We start from the raw sequence: 19,183 nt of genomic DNA, 5'->3' as shown, positions 1-19,183 counted from the left end.
ACATCTACTAACTTTTCTTAGCAATTGTAATTAAACGGGACTCAGTAAATAATTCAAACAATACGGAACATTGATGAAAACAAAATTCGCATTAATGAGATGCAATCATGATTTCTTACTACATTCGTTTTCCCTTTTGCAAATCTTCTAACGATACTCTGTTTTTCTCGCCCGTCTCTTTTCACCAGGCATAATCTACGTGTTGGTGTCCCTCTCCGTGGCCTTTGTGTTCGTGTTCGGACTGTTCGCGGTGTTTCGCTATCTGCGTACGACCACTACGCGCGCCACCGAAGCGCTGACGCTGCCGATCCAGTTCCAAGCCCGTGCACCTCTAAACGAAGACTTGAACCACTTGCCGGTACCCGTAAGTGTCCCCTGCTATGAACCCGCTCGAAAATAACTGTTTGATCGCAACGATTAGGGTGAGAAAAAGGGCGAAGCGTGCCTGGAACCTTCCGGTGGCACTGGCCCCCGACCCGAGGTCCATCTCGAACGTGCACAAACCGTCGAAGATCTTGCTCCGCAGGGGAAACGTCCGGGGACAGTGTCCCGCCGGTGGACCTCGCAGGCCGCTCGGTTGCGCGAGCGAATGGAAAGGGAAATAGTTGCACACGAGCTGAAATCCGTCGCGGTACTTTGCCGCAGCGCAACCGACCCGCTCGAGGCCGGCCCAAGTGAGCAGCGTGTAGTTGTTCAGCACTCCCTGGTAGACGTTTTGCAGACCGTGCGGACCGTTCTCGAACCGTGCCGGGGGGGTTGTGTCCTTCTGCATGTACCAAAGGCGAATGGCGTCGATGGCGTAGTACTGCGGAAGATACCGCTCCACCACGAAGGCCAGGTTCTGGCGCACGTTCCGGTGGTCCGGTTGAAACACGTCCTCGTTCGTCAGGCGAGCGCACGCATCCTGCCCGTAGCGTTCGCACGAGCTCAGGTGCAACCGGGCCATGCGGGACAGTTCGTCGTCCCAGACCAACTTCTTCATGTTGGCGACCCGAAACTGAACGGCAAATCGATGGCGGACACCGTTGTGCGCGTTCAGGACGTTCCTCCAAAGGGCCTCGCTTCCGAGCAGCTCCTGAAAATTGGTGCAGCTTTTCGGTGAGCGTTCCCTTTCGCCTGGCTGCCGGTGGAGGTCGAGAAAACGCCCTTGTAAATAATATTCCCACAGAGTTTTTCGGCCCTCCTCCTTACCCGCACACAAAGCGTATGCACTTCCTTCCCCGGGCACGCCATCTCGCAGTAGCCTTGCGAGCGAAAGATGGAGCTCAGATGGTGCGCCGTCTCGCCGGTGGTGTACTGTAAAACCATCAATATGCCAACGATAAGCCGCACCCGTACGACGCTGAACATCGTTCGTTTCGTTCGCTTCACTTTCGAGGGGGGAGAAGAGAAACGTTCAAACAAAACCTAACCGCTATTAGATTCACCGAAGCGAAGCAAAAACGCGCACACACAAACACTGCACAGATGGGATAAACTGTCACTCGAAGATCCTTACGTTGCTAGGCAACGGCGGTGCCGGTGGTTTCTTTGTTTTCGCACGGCTGAGACCTTTTTCTAGCGCAGGGCGGGGGTTTTGGTAGCCGAAGAAAGCACCGAAGATGGCTGTCCTGAGATCGCGCCGCCTTGCAAGACGCCACGTGCCCGTCGACTTGACAAAGTCATTCCTTTTTCGGGTTTTGCGGGTTTGTGGTTCCGATGAGAAGAAACAGACTGGCTGTTAGATAAATGAATAGAACGGTAGCCAACCAGAAGACCAGACCCGTTACAATGACCCCTTTGAAGTGAAGGGAAGGTTTTTGAAAATGAAAATGGTTGTGGGCGGCGTGTGGAACGGAAAGCGGATGCAGGGACGGCGGGTTTGCTGTCTGTCTGGAGCGATGTATGGCTTTCTATTATTGCAGAAACTCATTTCTAATCGTTTACAGTCGAGCTGAGTTATCTTCGTTCGACTTGATTGCCAAAGCGAGAGTGGCTCCCTAACCGAAGCAGAAAAAACCTTTGGCGACAACCTTTGTTTGGTAAGCGTCTTCTAGGATGTGATGAATTAAAATACACATGAATTCTTTCGCAACCGTCACGTTTATGGATGACGAAGCAAACGTGTGTCCACCGCCTGGCGTGTTTTTATTTTGACTTTCCCGGTAAACTAGTACGACGTACACTTTCTTCCAAGTGGTGCCGTTGCAACACCTTTCCCCCCTGGTGGGTGGTGCACCCTCCCACACACGTACGCGTTTGCATCGCAATCCCTATTCGGGGTCGAATTTCCACCACTTTTCACCGATTCAACAATTCCACGCAAAACGCAGTGTCGCAATTTGTTGTTGCTAAACTGAGCCGAGGAGTTGGGGGTGGGGCTGAAGCGATGCATATGCATTTTATATGCTCAACAGCTCCCCATGCTCGATGCGCCATGTTCCAAGGCCGTGTTGTTGTGACGAATAGTTGCTGCACCAACATAGCGCAACGTCGTCGTCGTCGTCGCGGCGAACGTGCAACAATTCCTAGGAATTGTTGTTTAGCTTTGTCACTCTTCTTGTTTTTCCTTTCGTTTGTACTCATACTGCAGTCTATGCTATTGGAAGGTGTGTCGTGTGTTGGGATGCATACGGGGCGATAAATAAATAGCATTCCCTTACCGGGCCAAGGAATGGCCCAGAAATAAACAGAAAGACAAACAAATGGCGTCGCTTGTTGGCGCAAAAGGAGAAGTTGAATTAAATGCAGCAAAAACACTGAATCCTACGTGTGTCCGTGTGTGAATGTTTCGACACACACACACACACACTGGGCACCTCTGCCCTTCCACGGTGGTTCCATTTCTTCCCTCTCCCGTTCTCGTGCGGGGCATTTTCCCACGCAAAAGGAACGCACGGACAAATACCATTGCCAGTGCGGGTGACGCGGCGTGTGTGACGACGGCGTGAAGCAACGAAAATAAATAAAGCAGGTCACGAGTGACCTATAACAGCGAAAGCCCGAACGCGGCCAGGGCAAGAAACCACCAGGCGCGCCACGCACTTTGCCCCGTTCCCGCGCCATGTTGGATGGCAACAGTCGGACGACAAACATGAGCGGTTGTTTGGTGGTCGCGAGGCGAAAGGCTAATTTTAATTGCCTGCATTAAAAACGATGGCAGTATTTTGAATGGTGGTAGAATAATAAATAAATTGTTTTACGGCGAGTACGATCCACGCGTCGATGGACCTCCGCTGTCCTACGGTTTAATTTCCACAACAGAAAAACAAAAAAAAACGGTTCACACGATGATGGCGATAATGTGCTGCGTTGTGAGGAACGTTGCCTTCGGTTGGGTTTTCACTGGCACCTACGATCCGCTCGGACCGTTTCAGACGTGATTGGCGGCTGATGCAACTTGCAACTGTTGCTATGGTGTTGCGATACGACGATCGTGAGAGATCGGTTTCGTTGTTCGCTGCTGAACACGATCGACGACGACCAGAGGTACCGGGCGTCTCCATCGGGAGGAGTGCGCCCCGGAAAGTATATAAATGACGATGTTTTTGACGTGGAAGGAATGTTTCAAGCTGTCACTTCTAACGTGTGCGTTGAAAGGAGAATTTCTGCCAAAAGTATCAACAGAAATAAATCAGAAGTGCAAGGATTGTCAGACCGCAAACAGGGGCTCCTATGATTTAATTGTAAAACCTCCCAGTTTTCGTTTCGAATTTATTTCGATACTGCCATGGGTCTGTTTTTGCCTACTGTTTCCTCACATTCACTAAACATCACGCTCTATTTGAAACGATTGTGACATTCTTCAAAAAACAAATGGTATCAAATTGAATGAAGAAATAGAAAACTCTAAGGCGTCCATTTCGGACTATTATTTGGTGCATCTTATTATCTGCTTAAACGTTTTCCGAACTTTTTTTACATTTAAACGACCAGTCGTAGGCCTAACATTTCAAATTCAAAAGTCACCCAACCACGAGAGTCAATTTTTCTTCTAGAAAAAGAACCAATTAGAAAAGTGTAGAAATTCAATTAACCACTGTCATCCGTTAATCGGGTCTTGTATCCGCCGCCAAAGACGGGGAGCCTGATTAAAAATTCGGCAGCCACTAATTAACCACGGTTGGCACCTTTCTCTGCGGGAGGGAATCCCATTTTTTTAATAAACGACGCAGATAGATTAACTCGGCCATTGTAGGCGTTGACCTTTCTTATTTTCTCCTCGTCGTGGTGTTCCTTTTTCGCCCAACGGTAAGGTCGGTCCCGTGTATAATTGGAGTGTAAATTCTTGATAAGACGCGAGGCCAGTCGATGTTCGATGGAAATTCAAACCCGACCGGAGACGATTTCGAGGAAGAAACCCGACACACCTGTTCTGCCGCATCTCGCAGACATCGTGTCGAGGCGCGCCAGCTACCTGAACCGGTTCCGGTGGTCGAACCGGCCGAAATAGAGACGTCCTCCTACGAGGCTTGGGCTGGTACAAGTGGTACAAGTGGTTCCTTTACGCCCTGGCGATGTGCCTCGGACATGGCACATACACGACGGGGTTCACATAAGGCGACACACAACACGCCGGCAGGTGGGCGACGCGTTCGTTTGCATCCTCCCATGGTGGAACATGTTTATTTTTCTGTCCCATCTTCGACAGCTAGTAATCGCTCACGCACTCCCCCCCCGACTTACCACTCTAACAACACCCGCGGGTCTGGTCTTGCACTAAATCGGGCAACACCAGGACGACCGAACGCGACATGATACATCGCATTCATCTTGTCGGGGGATCCATTTCTCCATCCACCGGCCTCCCGAGACATGCAGACCGATAAATTTACGCTCGTTTAACCACGCGCTGGAGCGCTGGAACGTGTTCGGTCGGGCTTGTAGCATCGATCTTCACATTTTCGTCTCTTCGTTTCGGTTCATCCCGTTGGCTTGTTCTTCAAGTGTTGAACTTCTTTCGGGCTCAGGGTCGTTAGAGTTGCAGTCTGTTAAAATTTGCAATGATTCGCCATTTATTTTTATCATCTGGATTTGTGCCTTTGCTCTTCCGTTTCGCTGCATCTTGATTCGGGCTGCCTTCCCGATGAACCGTGTTCAGTTTAATTTCAACCGATCGTTTTATTATTTTGACATTGTCCCAGTGATGAAGCATATCGTGTTTTGGAAATGTCTAACTTTGCGTATTTTTCCTCTTACTGATGCCTAATTAGGGGCTTTTAAAGGTTATAAACCCAAAATTTCATATATCCCTCTCTAATCAATCGAAATCTGAAAACTAAACAAAAAAAATAAGGAAGGCAACTAATGGTATAAGAAATGTATGATATGAGGTAAAACCATCAGTGAATTTTACTGAAAACCGATACGTTGGAAAATTATCCATTCATTTAATTCACCTTAGTCTATGTTCATCTATTCTTATCTAACTATTGCCCATATGAACTTTCAATGGTAAATAATTAAATCTATTACAAATTTCGTTCTTTTTGTGTGGAGTTTTGTGTACATTTAAAATTCGACCAATTAGTATTGTAATCTTCGATTTTGAAACTTTCCACAGATTAAGTTTATGAACTGCAGATGTTGTTGATGGTTTTTTTGATCACTATTTTTTGATAAAAACATCTAATTTTTTAAATTAAAACTCAGTTTTACTAACACAAGCAAAACAAGCACAACACAACACCTCCGGGAAATGGATAAAATATCAACCATTTTGAATAAGCCGTTATTGTAACAATTAAATTAAAAAATAACCCTCGAGTAAGGAGTTAAAACAATAACTCTTTTCTCAATCCTTTCTTCTACGAGCTAGTATTTTATAACATCAAAATTAAATGAAAATAGACATTTGTCAGTTTCAATTACTGAAGAGAAAAACCTAGATAACCAAAAGTGTCCATCTCTCATTTGACCCTTTTTTTACCAGAATAGGATAGTACGGCATCACAATGAGATGTATTTATTTTCCTTATTCCAATGCCATTTTTTCCACCCGATGAATAATTGAAATCCCCTTTGAAACATGATAACAGCTCTGGGGCCTCGTTTTCGCGCTCCGATTCATGGCTTTATTTCGTTGGGGGTTTTGTGTTTTTTCATTCTTTGGTCCGGTTCTTTCTTCAATCATCATCGCCAAAGACGCGATCAAGTGTAACAAGAGCCGGAGCGACGTCTTGGTGGTTTGGCGCTGGCATGTCGCGGCCGCATGTCCATGTGGTTTCTTTCACTGTCGAAGTGGAAAAAAAGGACGAGAGGAAAAAAGTCACCCAAAACACATACACGTTTGATTTTTCTTTCTCTGATTATTGTGTTTTTCGCCCCCCTTTCGCTTGATCTTGATTTTCTTGATCGGCCGAGTAACAACAATAAAAGCTGCATGTTTATTGACTTTAACTGTCTGGCACCGACCGCCGTTTCGTCGTTGGTCTGTCTGGCTTTAAATTTGCGCATTGTCAGTCGAAAAAGTATCTGTCTCGACCCGAAGGCCGCCCTCCTCCTAGTGGTTTCCATCCCAAATGTGAGCTCTCGGTACATTCAAACACACACACACACACACAAACGAGCAGTGGTTTTCTGCTTGCCAGTGCACTTATTGGCCGAACGGTGCAGGAACTTCTTCATCGCTTTATTGAATTTGTTCCTTTTTTGTGTTTTTGTTGTTGTTTGGCTTCGGTTGCGGTGGGGGGGTGAAGCACGCCCAACAGAATGATGGCACAAGCACTGATGATGGGGAGGGCTTTTTGGGCAGGGGAAGGCGTCTGTTGCAGACACCTCGTGTTGCGACGATCGGGCGCTCGGTTGTTGGCCATCTGCATGTGCAATTCAGCACGATTCCGTCATTTTAGCACGTTCCGTTTGTAGTTCGCTCGTGCTCAAGGGGTTTGGGGCATGCACGGTGCAGACATGACCGCTGGGGGTCTCTGGCCTCGCTTCAACCCCTCACCTCCGGCCACCTCAGCGAACGGAGGAGCTTCCATCAAGTGGCTGTCCAGACGACGACAACGGCAACACGACGTCGACGGGCGCACGCTCGCTGAACATTTTGTCCGCCGTTTCGGACGAGTTGTGGTTCCTTTTACTTCCCCCCCACCCCATTCGTGCCAGTTGTTTGGGTCGGGGCTGACCAACTGCTGCAATGGGAGCTGCCAGAAAAATGTCACTTCCGAGCCTGACAGCAGAAAGGAAGAAGAAATGGCGGCGAAAAAAAACACAACCATTCTCAAATGGCAGACGAAAAATCATTGCAAATGACGATTGCATCTCGGCTGTTTTTGGCAGCAGACCGGCCGTCGCTGGCCACCGGACACCCTCCCCCCTCCCTCTCCCTTTCCCTCTCTCCCTTAGCTCTCCACATGGGGTGACTGATTTGTCTGCAAAGATAAAGCGACAGGATTGCGGCGCAGGGACGAGTGTTGCGTTACGGTGGAGGTGTGCATGTGCGTTTGTGTGTGTGTGATTGTGTCGAAAAAGTGCATCACACACGGTGGACGACCTGATCGTCGCGCCGGATTGCTGTCAATCTTTCCGCCCCGGCAGCAAACGAGTGCCATTTTGTATTGTGTTTATCGTTCCCTTTTCCCCGTTGCGTTGTTCTTGTTTCCTCCTCTTCTGGTGACAATTTGTATTTTGGGTTAATCGGTTTGGTTCCAGTCGACGGATGAATGCAGTTCAGTGACGGGCCGTTGTCTTCAAGTCGGGCTGAAGATTATCGTGGCATGGCTTTGTCTGGCGACGTTTGTACGCCGATGGTAAACCTCTGATAAGCGCGCATTGATTTATACATCGTCATGACCTTGGGCGATTTTGGGGCTCGCATTTCTGTTGTTGCTGAAAAAACGCTGCCGAGCGTTATCTCTCATTTCAAAAGTGTTTATAAATAGAATGGACTCAAATTGAAGACAATATTTTAAAACCGAGCCTTTTGATTATCTCATCTTATTTGCTCTTGCCAAGTTGATTTTCGCTAAATGTTTCGTTAACTCTAGTAAATTTTTCTGCTTCTGATTTTTGTTTCCTTTTGATTCGTACTCTTTTCTTGAAATATCATATAGATTCAATGTTAGTTTATTGATAAAAAAATCCGTTTGAATGAAAAAAGTCTGTTGAAAAAAACCATTTTCCATCTTTTTTAATGTAGAAATCGTATAACAGTAAGGCGTAGTGATACATTATTCTGCGAACAGATTAAATATTTATAAGAATCCCTTCTAAATCTCCTGAACTGAGAATCTATGGACATAAAGCAGACTTTAATGTAAGCTTTAGTGTACATTTTCCTTCGCAAAGATGCGAAATACTGATGGGTGTTTTAAAGTAGAAAGATTTTCGTGACTTATTTTACCTATTTTATGTTCAAAAAAAAATCTTTCATGTCTTTAACACTTTTCTTTTGGTGGAAAAACAGTTCTTTAGCTTAAAAAAAATAACAAGGGCTTACAGCTAAAAATTGATGTAAAATTAGCAACAGCAGAAAGAAAAAAAATAGCGGTAGTTACCATAACTTTTTCTTAGAAGCTTTCAAACCAATGTCCGCTATGAAAGTACTATAAATATATTTATATATATATATATAAGATATATCTTCCATTCCTTGTCATCGTTTCCTGCACCAGTGGAGGACGGAAATAGAGCTGGATTGATAATCCAAAAAGAAAAGGAAAACAAAACTAGAAAATGTAACTAAACCCACTTATGGTGTAGACTTCCTGCCTACCAGTCGCGTATGAAAAGCCTGTGTGAAACCCTAGGTGTGAAAACGACCCGTTTGACTGCGTTTCACCTGTTTTGCGTGGTTGCAACTGCAACGCAATGCAACGCCATCGCACTGGGAGTGAGAGTGAGACGGACTGTGTTAAGGTCTAATCACAAGGGTGCGTGTCTATTTTTCTTTCATTTTTTTTCACTGCGCTTGCACCCAACACCGTTGCTTCAACTGGTCCGGAGCCAAATTTTCCTCTCCACTGAACCCTCCCAAATCATCCAACCCGGATCCGTAAAAAAAAACGTTTCGCCTTACACTCGGCCGACCCCTTCCCCCCACCACCACCCACCCGGTGGTGCATGTTTTTCACGTTGCACTGAAAAGTCGGAGGTATCAAATTTCATAGATCGCTACCGCCTTTCTTTCCTTTCCGCCGGCTCGGTTTTCCTCGGAGCGACCTAGAGGAGCTCTGCGTTTGTTGATACCGTTGCACCGAGCTGCAATGGGGATCGTATTTCTACCACCCTCCTCCCCCCAGAAACCTCCGATGGGGAGAGTAAAACGGGTGGGAAAAGCAAACCCACGACATGCAGCCGGGCGGAGTTTAGTTCCAGCGCGGTGTGGCTTCCCGAGAAATGGCAACATTGAACCAATTCCACTATCAAACCCAATTGAGAGCAATCAACATAATCAGGCACCCGCGCCTCGCCGAGCAGCGAAGGATGCGAAGAAATGCGTTCCGCGTGCACTAATGGGTGTCTAAAAGGGAAAGATAGAAGAAAAAACTGGGGAAGTACGTCTTCAGCGTAGGCTTCGTCGGATGCACATTTTGCACCGGCCGGACCTTGGTTTCTCGCCTCGCATGGATATCATGTGCGTAATGCCAGCCCTCCCCCGAATGTCATTCGATGCGATTATCGGAGAAAGGTACACCGTTTTTACGCCACGAAGGAAACCAACTTTCCACATCACGGGACACGCCGCGTGTTGATGTGTTTGTGGCGCATGGTTTACGCATATAATGTTCGACTAATTGTTCACAAACTGATCGCGTTCCAATGTCAATTATGGTCGATCGTACCAGGTCGCATTTAAACGCAACGCGATGAAAGCGCCGATGAACTGTTTCAATGCAGTTCTACGTCGTTGCCATTTGTTTGCTGATGGATTTGCTACTTTAGGCTGTAAAACAAAAATTACGACTAACAAGCAATTAATGGTAGAGCCTTTGTATGCCAACACGCAAAAGCATTGTTCTGCAGTTTATCACTCATGTTCTCGATAAATTAAATTTCCTATTATAGAGGGTCTGTTACTGATGGTTTATGGTGGATATCATGGATTGTTTTATTGGTCCGTTTTCACAGTATTGATTGAATAATGAGTACAATGGCATGAGTACCAATTTAGCGAATTTTGGGTAGACGGACACGGACATAATCATTTTCAACCAACGTTGGCGGTTAATTTTGGTAATATGAATTTAATGGAAATTTATTACTTGCTGGGCGGGGTCAGTTTACTTGCGCATGGTGAGGGTATGTGTGTTAACATGAATCGTTTTTATTTTTGACTTAAATGTTGACTTCCCGCGACGGTTCAGAATGGTAATAAAAGTGGTTTTACAAACTTTTTCTCTTATCAAATCATGTTATAAACTAAGAAAATAAGGTTCCCAAAGGGCACAACTCGAAACAATCGCAGCTAATTGCTTCGAGCCAAGGAATGCGAACCACGGAACCACTTGTTTTGGCCAACGCCATGTAAAAATAGCTGTAAAACCGGAAACCGTACGGGGGACGGCAGTGAAACGGACCAGGGCTTACGCGGGCCGAACAATTAGCATTCCATTAGCCGACGGGGCAATTAATTAATTAATTTGTTCATTCCCTCGATCGGCACAAGCAGCATGGCCCAAGGGAAGCCTATACGCTATCAAATTGCATTTGAATTTGGTTGCTGCTGTTGCTGCTGCAACTTTCGCATCGAAATCGCATTTTAACGCATTCCACAGACGGCATTGACGGCGAAATCGCATTCGGCTTGCATTTGGCTTTTGTGTCGAATGTCTACGTCGGCGCACCGCTATCTGGCGTGTTCCGTCTATTCCAGGGGTCGGCATACATTTCCTAAAAATAGGAGGCCAGATCATCATTAAAGTGTTTGAAACAAAATGTATTAGTTAAAAATAATCAAAATTTTGAATTTTGAATTTGGATCGTTTTTAACAAATACATTTTGGTTCGTTGTACCATTAAATGATTGTAATTGTACTTGAAATTAATTCTTTACTCAAATTATTTCATAGTGTTTTGGTTTTGCCGGCTTACACTCAGTATTAAAAATAACTCAGCTACGAGAATTTTTCAATGTTACGAGTCTTATTTTACATCGCAATGAGTATAAAACATGTATTTGTTGATCGCAGCTTTTTTGGATGCAAAGAAAACGAGGTTTTAAAGCCGGATGTTGGACGAGGCTCATGAGACTAGGAAATTTTAGCACGATAAATAATGCAAGTACGATAGAAAAAGTATAAGAAGAATTCACTTGGTATTGAATACCTCGTTCAACAATTTTAATTTTCATTTCATTTGGGAAAAAATAAAACAGACATTCTGACAATAATAAAAATTGAGATGGGTTTTTGGTATGAAGCACTAACACTAGGTAAAACGGCCCGGTTACACGGTCCAGTTACAGGACCCGTTTACTGGGCCCGTTTACAGGTCCCAGTTACAGGGCCCAGCAACACGGCCAATTTACAGGACCCGGTTGCACTGCCCAGTTACAGGACTCAGTTTACAGGGCCCGGTAAGTCGGCCCGTTGACAGGTCCCTTTTACATGGCCCGGTAATACAGCCCGTTTATAGGGCCCGGTAAGTAGGCCCGTTGACAGGCCCCGGGTGCAGGGCCCGTTTACAGGGCCTAACCTTATGGATTTAGTTATATACTTAATTTTATTCTGCGTTGGTTATTTCCATCATGTTGCAGCACCACTTTTCCTTATGTAAAAATTTTCGAAAAAATTGTCCCTTAAATCTGGAAAACGTTTCATTTCCTTCGTACTACAAACTTTGAATGAAACTGTGTAGCACGTTCACGCTTTGCTTTGTTTTATTTCGCCAAAGTAACCATCGACTACCAAAAACTCGTTCAGCGCAAGAAAAATTTCCCCTACCATCCAGCATCCATAGTATCCTTAGCAAAAGTATAGCGCCTGGGGAAACTGTAAAGTGCGTGGGAAAACCGGAGCGTAGGAATTGTGCATCTCACTTTCACGCTAGCTTCGCTCGTTCAACGGTGCTATTGCTATCTAAGCTCAAGGTAGAAATTGTTGAAATTGTCTGCATCTCGCTTACGTGCTCACTTCGCTCAATCGTACTGTCTAATGGAACCACTCAGTTAGCGGAGTTTGTATACGGGACTAGGTAAAACGGCCCGGTTACACGGGCCAGTTACAGGACCCGTTTACAGGGCCCGTTTTCAGGGCCCGTTTACAGGGCCAGGTTACAGCGCCCGTTTACAGGGCCCGGTAACACGGCCAATTTACATGGCCCGGTAAGTCGGCCCGGTGACAGGTCCCTTTTACATGCCCTGGTAACACGGCCCGTTTTCAGGACCCTTTTACATGGCCCGCTTATGGATTTAGTTTTATACTTAATTTTATTCTGCGTTGGTTATTTCCATCACGTTGTAGCACCACTTTTCGCAAGAGTAAATGCAATTTTCGAAAAAATGGTCCCTTAAATCTCGAAAACGTTTCATTTCCTTCGTACTTCAAAGTTTGAATGAAACTGTATAGCACGTTCACGCTTTGCTTTGTTTTATTTCGACAAAGTTACCATCGATTATCAAAAACTCGTTCAGCGCAAGAAAAATTTCCCCTACCATCCTGCATCCATAGTATCCTTAGCAAAAGTATAGCGCCTGGGGAAACCGTAAAGTGCGTGGGAAAACCGGTGCGTAGGAATTGTGCATCTCACTTTCACGCTCGCTTCGCTCGTTCAACGGTGCTATTGCTATCTAAGCTCAAGGTAGAAATTGTTGAAATTGTGCATCTCGCTTACGTGCTCACTTCGCTCAATCGTACTGTCTAATGGAACCACTCAGTTAGTGGAGTTTGTATACGGGATTGATTTTCTAACGGTTTGAATAAAATCAGTTGCTGGACTTTGCCGACCCCACGTTTTTGATTCACCCGGTCAGAAAATGTTTGTCTGTATTGAAAACACCTGTTTGGGTAATACTTGTGAGAAGGACATTATAAAGAAATTAGAAAAGGAATATATGCATACGAATTCAAAAACTAAATCTAACATCAACAAACCTTTTCTCGTTCCTTCCTTCCAGATGCTATCGGTACAGTCACCGGGCTGCGCGGGGATGGAGCGGCTCGGCGTTCCTGCCCGCAGTTCCATCGGATCACCACCCATGAGAGATGAACGGTAGGTACCAAACGCAACTGGTTAAAGATGCTGGAAGCAGTGGCTAATGTTCACTTTCACCATCCCATGTTTCGCTCCAGAACTCGACGGTTACGAGCAGAGTCCGGCGTTAGTGGAGGTTCGGATTCCTCCACGGGATTCCACCATCATTCCGCCGGCGTTCACAACCATAACCATGGCCATCAGCACCAGCACCAGCAACAGCAGCAGCAAAGGCAAAAGCAGCAGCAGCAGCAGCAGCAGCAGCATCACCACCACCGGTCGAACCACGAGCTGATGCTGAACAGAAGCAGCAACTTCCGGAGCAACCACAATCAATCCTACCTGTCCATTCCGTCGCACCAGCACTACAATCAGCAGCTCGGTGGTGGCAGCAGTGGCAGCAGCAGCATCAACTACAAGACTCACTACAGCAAAGCGAGCGCGTACAGTAGCAGCATCAGCAGTAGCAGCAGTACCAGCGCCTATCCCGTCACCAGCAGCTTCGCACAATGCACGCACCACGTCCCGCTGCCGGACGGAGAGTATGGACCGGACCGGGACCTGCAGATACGAACGCCGTGTCAGGTGAGTCAAATCAGGCTGCGATACAGTTTTCCTAACAATCGGTCGGTTGTTTAGATCGTTGAAGGGATGTTTGTACAATCCGTTGGTCAAAGTAACCCGGTAGAGGTTACTATCAAGATCAATGAAAAAAGAGGTCGCAGCATACCATGTAACGATCGAGAAACCGTGGGAATATTTTTGACAGTTGGTTTGAGTTTCATTTACCTCTTACTTAAGGAAGGCTGCGCGTGAGGAAAGCTGGGTGTGAGGAAGACCATGGCACTTAATTTCGCCAATCATGGCAACCAACAGGATCCATATCCCATGACTTCACGCAGAAGAGCAGTTTCTATCCGCTAGACCATGGACACTGTGATCCAGAAGTTTTTGCAAGGATCTCCCACATACTGGAAGTATGCTAACAAACACTTTCCAAAGCAACTGTCACAACAACGGTGGAGAAGAAAATAGCTTTGAATCGACCTGTCTTTTAATCGATCTTGCTTACGATCATGCTCCCCCCACATGTACAAATTCGGTGGATGACTCAACGCTGTTTAAACAGTGAGATTTCAAAAACATACCCAACATCAGCTTAGCGACTTACGCGGGGCAAAAAGCAAACGATTAGTCAGCGCGCTACCACGATGTAACCATGCAACGACCACTTCAGCCCGTGTACGTGTGATGTCACGCTCACTGAGGATGCTTTCCTCATGTGCAGGTGCATTAGTGACGTACATTCTTTCCCTGTGTGTGCTGCATTCTTGTTGTCCCGTGATATGTTTCAAGAGGAAACCTTATCTGGTGCACCTAGCGTTTTTTCCCGGATTGCATTGTTTGTGTATAGAATGTGTGTTTCCTGCGGTGTGCCTTAAGACTTTACATAACATTATGGTCCCGCATTGCCCCTGTTTGCGAGTAACCTGTTGTGGTAATAGTCATAAGACGACGTTGTGTGCAGAGGCATTTCCGCTGGACATTCTTGGTCGCATGTGTTCTGCGTGGGTATTTACTTATTTTCTCTATACTTTTTTCATGGTGCAAAGCGCTCGCCAATATTTTTTTTCCTACACTGCCGGATCCTGAGAACATGAGTGACCTGCTTTTTTAACGTGTTGTTCAATGCTTCCGGACCTAGCCAAGGATGAAATACACACACCGTGATGCACACGACACAAACACCCCAACGACCAAAGCCCCATACATCCACCGGGAAAAGAACTTCCCGACTTACGGGTATATATAGTGCGCTTCCGGCAATGCACCCCCAACTTCCCCAAGTGCTTCAAATTGCTCCACTTCTAGTCGTTGTTGACGCCATTCTGGTGCTTTTCCACTCCCCGCTGCAATGGTGCCGGGGATTTTCTTCATTTATGTAACGTCCTTCCCGTGTGGTGGCCTGACTGGTTGTCACGGGTCGACTCTTAAGTAGGCCATGGCACCACGTCCCAGTGCCTCTGAAAATTAAATCGGGTCAAACCGAACCACAGCAGAACAAGTGAAGTAAGGTAAAAAGGGTAACGTGGTTTCCAGTGCACGTCTATTGGATTTCTGAGTACTTTTTACAATAAAATGATGTAAGAGGTGGTTTTAATTGTGAAAAAGGCAATTGACTCTGAGGCAATATGGTAAATGTAAGATTCATTCATCTTTCACCTAAGATTCATTCAGATTGATTCACGAATCTTAAAACATGTATAAATCTTTCAAAGCCTTAACGAATCATCATGAATCATTCATGAAATTTTTTACTATTCTTCATAACTCTTTTATTGGCGTGGTTTAAGCTACAAACAAATGTTATCTCTTCCAATCTTTTCAATGAATAAATCTCTCTTTAAAAGATTCCTGAGTGGGGTCTGCGACAGCCGAGCGGTAGTGCCGGTTAGAAAAATCGGCCCATGAACGCCGGGGCTCGCCACCTTGACGGCGTGGGTTCGAATCCCAACAGAGATCGGACCCTCCCCTGTACGAGAGGACTGGCTATCCACGTACATATAGGGAAAAAGTCTCGTAAGCCCTTAGCGGGCAGGCATGACCAAGAGGTCGTTACACCAAGAAAGAGAAGAAGAAAAGATTCCTGAATTTCCAAAATGAAGCTCTTCGTTCGTCATTCAGATTCATGAATCTGATTGATTAAAAGACAGGTCAGGTCAAAGCTGTTTTCTGCTCTGCCAATGTCATGACAGTTATTTTTAAAAGTGTTTACAAACATACTGATGGGAGATCTTGGCAAAAAACTCTTGAACGAAGTAGGTAATTGGAAATTCTGGATCACAGTTCTTCTGTGTTCCATGGTTCTTCTGTGTCAAGTCATGGGATGTGGATCCTGTTGGTCGTCATGATTTGCGAAATTAAGTGTGATGTCATACGTAGCCTTCCTCTAAAACATATACCGAACGCCGCTTGCTTTGCTGTTGAAAAATATCAAACTTGCAGTTTTACCCCGCTTTCCTAGTTGCTTGTAAAAGGTAAACAAAACTCAAAGCAACTGTCAAACATATTCCTACGGTTTCTAATTCGTTACAGGATATGCTGCGTCCTCTTTTTTTATTGAACTTGACCATATACGACTAAAATGGGTTGTACCAAATTTCTAACACACCTAAATCTAGTTTTCATCGTCCTCCAGAAGAGTCCTTACTAACGTGTTTCTCTTTGGTTGTTTCATTGCAATCGCAGCAAGCGGAAATATCGGGCACGTGCGTGAAACCCCCACCGAACAAAACCGTGCGTGACGTCCCCGTGCAGTACCAGACCACGGATGCAATCACGGCGCACGGTACCCGCACCATCCTGTCGTCGCTGGCCGCAGCCTCAGCTTCCGTCGCCGGCGATGGTACGGCCGTCTACCTTCGCGGCGCGTTGAGCGCAACGAGCGCGAGCAACGTAAGCATCGTCGGCAGCTCGACGGGGTACCACTTCTACGGTAGCGGGTCGGGCGGCGGCAGTGGTACCATCCCCCGGCCAACCGATGGTAACCACCGACTGTCGGCAACCTCGGCTGCCAACGGCTTGAACCTAGCGTCCAGCGGGGCGGCGGTGGCTGGGAAGTCGGACAAGCTGCAGAAAATCGGACAAATTTTGCGGCTCTTCCCAGGTAACAAAACCTCCAAGTCCTCCTCGTCCTCGTCCTCCTCCTCCACGTCATCATCATCATCGTCGTCGTCGACATCCAACAGCGGTGGTATTAATAGTGCTAGTAATAATATCAATAACAACGTCCACGGTGGCAACAGTGCCGGTTCCGCGGTCGGGAATAATAATAACTACGGCAACGGTCTCCTGTATCAAGCGGTCGGCGGCAACAACAACGGCGTTAGTTGTAGCAGTAGTAGTAGCTTAGGCACGGTCAACTGTGGCCCGAACGGTAGCGTTAGTAGTAACGGTTGTAACAATCACATCATCAACAACAACGCCGGCCAGTTGAGGGCAGCGTCGGTGGCGTTGGTGGCGGGCGGGAACGGTGTAGGTCCTCGAGCCGAAGGACGCGCGAGCACTGGACTGAGTTTAGCGACGGGAGCCGGCGCAGGTATTCATAACCACAACCAGCACTACCGGTCGTCGGGAGTGGCGGCGGTAGTGGCGGCCGTGGCCTCTGGGCCCGCCGGAACCTCACCTAACCTGGCCACGTCACCGCTCGGGTCCTCCCCTTCCTCCAGCTCCTGCTCCTCGTCATCGTCGTCTGCTTCAAGCTCGTCCTCGCTAGCTTCCTCGGCGACGGTGCAGCAACGGCTGCAGTCCGGAACCGAACCTGCTCCCCCCGGTGGTCCCCCGTCGCTGCCCACCACCGTTCCCGGGAGCACCGGTGCGTGCGTCGCGCTTCCGGTCCCCGCTTCGGTCAGTCCCAGCCCGGACCCGCACGCCCATTACATGTGACCACCGTCGCTGGCGGGCGGAGGAGTTGGCGGACGCCGTGGAGGAGGCAGCGGTGGAAGGGGCAGTGCGGTCAGTAGCCTCTGAGCTGCCACCGGTTCCCCCAACGCGCCACCCCTCAACCATCACATTGATGGTGTGACGGGTGTGTGCAGTATCCTTTTACCCTCCCGAGACTCCGTTTGCTTCCATCGTGGTTTTTGTTTTTATTCAACTGACACGCTTTAAGCCCGTGGCGTAGCATTATTTAGCCAATCGATGTCGTGATACTATTTGTGATGAACGAACGAAAGGATTAGGAAAAAGAAGGATAGAGAAAGAGGTAGGGAGGGGAGCGTGTGCGGGTGTAGCGGGTTGTCGTAGAAGGCAAAGGTGTCCACCGTCGAGCGAAAGTATCGACAGGGAAGGAAACAATTGGAACTGCGGCTTCGACCAAGCGTATAAGAAAACGGTCATTTCAAACTGACATGCCACCAGACACATGTCGCATCGGTTGTTAAAAGTACAAATTTTGTCTACACCCTCGTACTATGATCTTCTAGCGGAGGTGACGTCGTGGACACGCGCTGTTGTGGAGTCCCGTTAATGCCAATTTTATGTTTTCCTACTTTCAATCAACTGTGGCCAATCCTAGTCATAGATATCGAACTGAAGACACACTCCCTCGTGTCTCGTTGGTCCTCTGCTCGCTTTGGCACTCGGACGATCTGTTGGGCGACAGTGTTCCCTTTGAACTTCGACACCACCGTGTGGTTGGCTCGGTTGATTTGACCGGTTGAAACTCAACTCGTTTGGCGTCCGTTTTTTCCCGTTTTTCCTCCGACGATGGCCTTCTCTCCATGCCTGCCTCCATGTTGCCATGTACTCAGTTTAGTAAAACCAGCAAACGGTAAACCGACCTTACTCCCGCTTCTTCACAAGAATTGTACGCCCAGTGAAAAGGACATCAACCTAAGGAAACACACATGCGCTGTAAACGCGCACTGGAATAAATGGACATATTAAGGAATATTAATATTGATAATCGTAATTACAATTATTGATAGAAACCAGTGCATGTGAGGCAGATGACAAAAAAAACTAAAAAGAACCCCCCCCACACATACACACACAAGTTCTGAACCAAGCGTCAGAAACAACCGAGCTGTACATTTTATGCGCGTATCTTAAGATTTCTAAACGTAAATTAAAACTATATCTATATTTTTAACTCTAACCATAGGTAAAGCAAAGGAGGGGGGGGGGGGGAGGTAACGGCTTAACAACGCCGGCCAGAACAGTCGCGTTGAGGTCGCTGCCGCAGAACATTTGTAAAAAGTATAAAATTTAAACAAAACAAATTCTATGTGCAACAATTATTCATTAGAGACTAGTAGGTATGACATTTACCCCCACGAAAGGGTGGCGGCACGGTTCCTAAACGGGACGGCTCTAGGAAATGGGAGGTACTACGGTGCGGTCAGATATATAGTAGCAAAAACAAGAAGCAGGATAGAAAAAAATCAGGGGCATCTCTCTTCAACAGCTTTCTTGTGCAAACCAACCAAAATGAAGAGGACCGCCAAGAATATAATCGTCAGGGTGAACGAAAGGGTGGCTGAGTATCGATAGCATATGTGTGTGT

The 19,183-nt window shown here is 46.9% G+C and overlaps 1 protein-coding gene across 1 annotated transcript; it reads left to right on the top strand.

Annotated features, from left to right (window-relative positions):
- Positions 1-244: 244 nt before the first annotated feature.
- On the top strand, positions 245-17,562 carry LOC131264815 (uncharacterized protein DDB_G0271670-like). Its single transcript, XM_058267082.1, has 5 exons — positions 245-364; positions 13,040-13,134; positions 13,287-13,368; positions 13,411-13,701; positions 16,366-17,562. Exons 2-5 carry the CDS (start codon positions 13,040-13,042, stop codon positions 17,560-17,562), a joined length of 1,665 nt encoding a protein of 554 aa, XP_058123065.1. The 5' UTR covers positions 245-364.
- Positions 17,563-19,183: the final 1,621 nt, after the last annotated feature.

The sequence above is a fragment of the Anopheles coustani genome, chromosome 2 (assembly GCF_943734705.1).
Source record: "Anopheles coustani chromosome 2, idAnoCousDA_361_x.2, whole genome shotgun sequence".
Taxonomy (NCBI): domain Eukaryota; kingdom Metazoa; phylum Arthropoda; class Insecta; order Diptera; family Culicidae; genus Anopheles; species Anopheles coustani.
This window is presented reverse-complemented; position numbering and strand designations above follow the sequence as displayed.

Coding starts and splice junctions, on each gene's coding strand:
- LOC131264815 (XM_058267082.1), top strand. CDS start 13,040: ATGCTATCGGTACAGTCACCGGGCTGCGCGGGGATGGAGCGGCTCGGC. Junction 13,369..13,410: donor GGCAAAAGCAGCAGCAGCAG/CAGCAGCAGCAG, acceptor AACCACGAGCTG/ATGCTGAACAGAAGCAGCAA. Junction 13,702..16,365: donor AGATACGAACGCCGTGTCAG/GTGAGTCAAATC, acceptor TTGCAATCGCAG/CAAGCGGAAATATCGGGCAC.